At 36.2% G+C, this 4714-nt stretch overlaps 1 protein-coding gene across 5 annotated transcripts in view; it reads left to right on the top strand.

Moving 5' to 3' along the window:
• LOC122251951 (cell growth regulator with RING finger domain protein 1) overlaps positions 1 to 4714 on the top strand; it is a 9582-nt gene extending 4868 nt beyond the window's left edge. For all 5 annotated transcript variants that reach the window (XM_043014211.2, XM_043014210.2, XM_043014212.2 and 2 more), the window contains exons 4-8: positions 550 to 715; positions 1274 to 1430; positions 1782 to 1889; positions 2166 to 2363; positions 2682 to 4714. In XM_043014211.2, the coding sequence (XP_042870145.1) occupies positions 550 to 715; positions 1274 to 1430; positions 1782 to 1889; positions 2166 to 2363; positions 2682 to 2915 (863 nt within the window). In that variant the 3' untranslated portion in view covers positions 2916 to 4714. The remainder of the gene's footprint in view (positions 1 to 549; positions 716 to 1273; positions 1431 to 1781; positions 1890 to 2165; positions 2364 to 2681) is intronic.

The following is a 4714-nucleotide window of genomic DNA, read 5'->3' as shown; positions in this document are numbered from 1 at the left end:
TGAAGATGAAGATGAAGATGAAGATGAAGATGAAGATGAAGATGAAGAGGAAGTGAGAGAGGGAGAAGAAGAGGAAGAGGGAGAAAAGGAGAAAAAGTTGGAGAGAGAAAGAAAAGAATGGGGGGAGAAAGGAGATAAAGAGAAAGAAGGGAGAGAAAGAGAAATAAGAGAGAGAAAGAGAAAGAAGAGAGAGAGAGAGAGAGAGAGAGAGAGAGAGAGAGAGAGAGAGAGAGAGAGAGAGAGAGAGAGAGAGAGAGAGAGAGAGAGAGAGAGAGAGAGAGAGAGAGAGAGAGAGAGAAAGAAAGAAGGGAGAGAAAGAGAAAGAAGGGAGGGAAAGAGAAAGAAAGGATATAAAAAGAAAGAAGAGAGAGAAAGGAGGGAGAAAGAGTGAGGGAAAGAAAGAAAGAAAGAGAAAGTAAAATAAAAGATAGAAAGAGAAAGTAAAAATAGAAAGAAAAATTAAATACAGAGAAAGAGAGAGAGAGAACGAGAAAAGAATCCTCAGGCTCACAAATTCCACCAATAACAAACATCCTTTTTGACCAACAGACATCCAGTTAAAAGTGCGCAGTGAGGTGGCCTACATAAGACGGAGCTTTTGGGGCGTTCCCTCAGACCAACTGCACTTACTCTTGAACGGCACTTGGCCTGCATTCCTCCGCTTGGTCGTCGAAGAGCCTGCTGTTGAGGCCGATGTTATTGAGGAGTCTTGCAGGTGAAATTAGAATGTGTGCTTGTTTGCTCATGTTGAGTTTTCTTGTTTTTGATTTTGATGATATTGAAGGTACTTATAAGTTGAAATCAGCTATTACCTGTTAACTCTTCTAAGCTATGCCAAATTGTAAGATGTTTGGTCTGGAGTTGGGATATGAAGATGTGTTTTCTATTGTTTTCTAGACATATAGTATGATATATGAGTCTATATATGATAAATTAACATGTTACTAAGTAGCATTAGATATAATTTATTAGTAATCTGACTCTGAAAAATGCCCATAACATAAGGGTCAAAGAAGAAAAGGTAGAAATAAGCTTTAACTGAAGAGTTACATAGAATTTATGGTAGGAGAATTTAACTGTGAGGTGATGCTGTTTTGTATTTTGATTTTTTTTTTTTGAGATTGTTGCAAATCTATGACTAAGAAATGTCAATCTTAATAGAATTTGCACAAATCATTACATCAAGTATTATAGAATAATTATAATGATAGAGATTAATGTACATATCCAAGCACAGAATTCTTGCTCACTTGAAATCACCCAACATTTCCAGAGAGGATAATAATGATACTGCAGATGAAGTCACACACTTCCACTTCAAAGGTAACCCCCAGGATCTGATGCTGGGTTCGCCGCCTCGAAAGAAATATCCCCTCGTGGTCTGTGTCGTGCGTCAGGATTGTCTTGCAGAGGCTGATCCTTCGACTGTGGTGAGGCACAGAGTGGATTTTTCTGTCTAGAAAGTGTTCTTCATTTGGTTAGTTTTTTAATTCTTTAGAGCTGGGAAGAACAACAGGGCTTGATGAGGATATTTGTGAATTTCAATATTTGACTCTTGTTTTCCCTTAGGGATGGGGGACTTTATAGGGATTCTATGAAATGGAAAGATCCTTTATGCTGAACATATATCTGAGAGATATTGCCATAGACATGCAGTGTAATATGTAAGAAAGAAAAAAAGAAAAGTACATACTTTTCTTCAATATCAAATAAAATTCCAAGACATTTCTCGAACAAGAACCGGGATCCACATTTATGTGTTTCAATGTCTCCTTTTGAAGGGTGCGCTGATTAGCATCGTCCACATCAAGGACTCTGAATGCCAGGTGCCCACTTGCATCCTCCACCAGTACCTCAAGCAGTATTCTGGTCAACTCACTAGACTCCAGGTAAGAAATGCTAATCATGCAATGTGTGGTGCGGTATGTAATACTTGTATGACATTGGTAAGTAGAATGCTATATTTGATCAATAGTAGTATGATTTTTATGTGTGATGAATATGGTGTGTGTCCTTATGTGTCTTTATGCTTTTGATTAAGGGATTTTATCTGGAATTAACAACCATAAACAATAGTGCAAAATTTCTTGCAATGCTGAAGGGGAAATATTTATGATAATGCCATAAATTCTCTCACAGTGTTGTTCATATACCTTTCTCCTCAGGCTTTGTACACCCAAGGTAACAAAACGAATGAAAGTGCGGGGAGAACAATGTCGGCTTCAGAAGCGAGTAGTTCTGAGTCAGAGGAGACGAACAAAGCTGATACTGACATAAAAGAAGAAAAGCAAGAAGTAGTGGAAGAAGAAGAAGAGGAGGAGGAGGACGAAGTGCCAATAGAGGAAGCATGTGTTGTTTGCCAGGTCAGTGATATAGGACAAAAATCGAAGGAAAGCATGAGAAATGATAATAGTAAAGAATACATGGTAATAAAGAATATGTAAGCATATAGAAAAAGTACATAAGAAATACACATTGGTTCACAAAGTCCCCATATCATAAAGATGATTTGATTTTCAGGGAGGGAGGGAAGGAAGGAGAAAGAGAGAGAGGGAGGGAGTGAGGAAATGAATGAATGAATAGATGCCAAATGAATCTTCATGTTACAGAAATGAAGTATGCATTTCTCCTTCTCTTTAATATGAATTGCACACCTGAAACCTTCAACTCAACTCTTCCAGGTAAAACGCACATCGAGGGCTCTGCTACCCTGTCGGCACGTCTGCGTCTGCAACACCTGCTGCATTAGGCTAAACAACTGCCCCATGTGCCGTGCGCGGATTCTCAGCTACTTCCTCGTGGCTCCAGAGAGTGCAGATGATAGTGAAAGTTTGGAGGTAGAGATCCCTGATGCCCCATCCTTATGGCAGAGAGTGTGCCATGTGATAACGGACATGATGCCGGGAGACATGTAATGGACGTGTTGTGCTTATTTGTGTGTAACTTTTTTTTCATTAGTTTGCGAGTTTGACCGGTAATTGGTAAAGCTGGTTGCAGTACAAGTTTGTGTCCTTTTTTTGTTTTTACTGAATTGTGTATATACACATTTCTAGTGCTGAAGTTTTTTTGTTTTATTTCAGCTTCTTTATGTAGTAGATTACTGGTGCTTCCAGTTTGTGCATATACGCAAGGAAGAGCCAAAGATTCTCTGTATATGTATGTGTTGTTGATCGTAGTTTTTGTTAACTAATTGAGTGCATCATTTATAACTATTATGAATATGCTTATAAAGTGGATATATGAAGAAAAATTCTTGCTGGTGTTGTTAAATAGTTCTTTTTTAGATACTCGATATAAGAGCAAACTCAGCATTGCGTAATATCACGGAGAATGTTACGGCATAGGACTCGACCTAGCTCTGAGGCCTGCCATGCACTATATGAAAGTTATGGTAAGAAATGGTGATGCCCCAACGCTTCTTCCTGTAAAATGACAGAGACTTTACTTGACCCGTTTTCTCTCCTGGGGCCAAAGAAGAGTGCCTACCTGTGATATCTTAAGTCAGCGACCAACCAGCTCTTCTCCCTTTTTCATTTTCTTCAAATTTCTTTTTGTATATAATTTTGGTATGCAAGAGAGACAGGCTAAGGAAAAATGGATCATAGCCCTGAGTTCCCTGAGGTATATTCTGAAAGAAGAAAATTGTCTGTTGCTGTGAAAATTGCATTGTCAGATGTTTTCATAGTATTCTTGTTTGATAATGGTATGCTGTATTTAAGAGACTCAAATTCTTAAATATATTGCTTAATAATATCAGATTCCTTTAGCACAATATATTTATCCAATTATGAAGGACAAGAGTATTAAGTTGACCATATAGTGTGATTTACCAACAAACGGCATTAGAATGTAATAGATATATTTAGTGTGGAACGAAGCAAAGTTGTTTGTGTGTTGTAAAGTTGAAACAAAGGCAAGTTTTGTTTTTGTGTATAGATTAAAGAATCTAGTCAGATTTTGCAGAACAGGAATGAGAATTGATTTCTTTTGTTGAAGAAGCTAATAAGAAAAGAAGAAATGTAATGTGGATAAATCTGTATATTGTATTTAGATGTATTTTGTTAAATGAGTTTTATATGAATATTTTATTTATATATGGTACAGCAGATGGTAGAATAATTTTTCTTATTCCCCTCAACCCCACCACCTAAAAATGTTTTGATATGTATATTTTGAAGAAAAAAAGTTATCAGTACACGTTCCTAAATTTTGACTTGTGACTTGCCTGTCATTTTTATGTTTACTCTTATTGCTATTACCAGTGCTATGCAATGAATTCCTTTCACTCAAACATTGTGATTTTTTTCTGATTATAGCATAGAAGAATGTGATCTAAGGTGTGTCTTTATGTGGACTGAAGAATATTGCATAATTTATTGATTATGTATAACTCTTTTCTTTTCTCATCTCCCATTGCATGAAAACAGCATGAAAATGTAATTAATTGAAATGTAAACATTCCTTCAATGGAAACTGAAAGCTGCAAAAGAGCATTGTTTTTTTTTTCTTCTGTTAAAGTGTTAAATGATAAAGACTTAAAACAGGAGTAACATATATGAGGTTTAGACATTATTGTATTTTTAATGCCAACATATATGAAATGTAAACAGTCATCAGTAATATATAATTAAATATAAGAAATATTAACAGTGGTTGAATTTGTATTTTAAGAGCAATAAAGTACTTGAAACATGAGTGAAAATGATATGAGAAA

This window comes from Penaeus japonicus, unplaced genomic scaffold (assembly GCF_977035675.1).
Source record: "Penaeus japonicus unplaced genomic scaffold, GWHDUDI00000001_assembly GWHDUDI00000002, whole genome shotgun sequence".
Lineage (NCBI taxonomy): Eukaryota > Metazoa > Arthropoda > Malacostraca > Decapoda > Penaeidae > Penaeus > Penaeus japonicus.
Note: the sequence above shows the minus strand (reverse complement) of the source record. Positions and strands in the feature narration are given on the sequence as shown.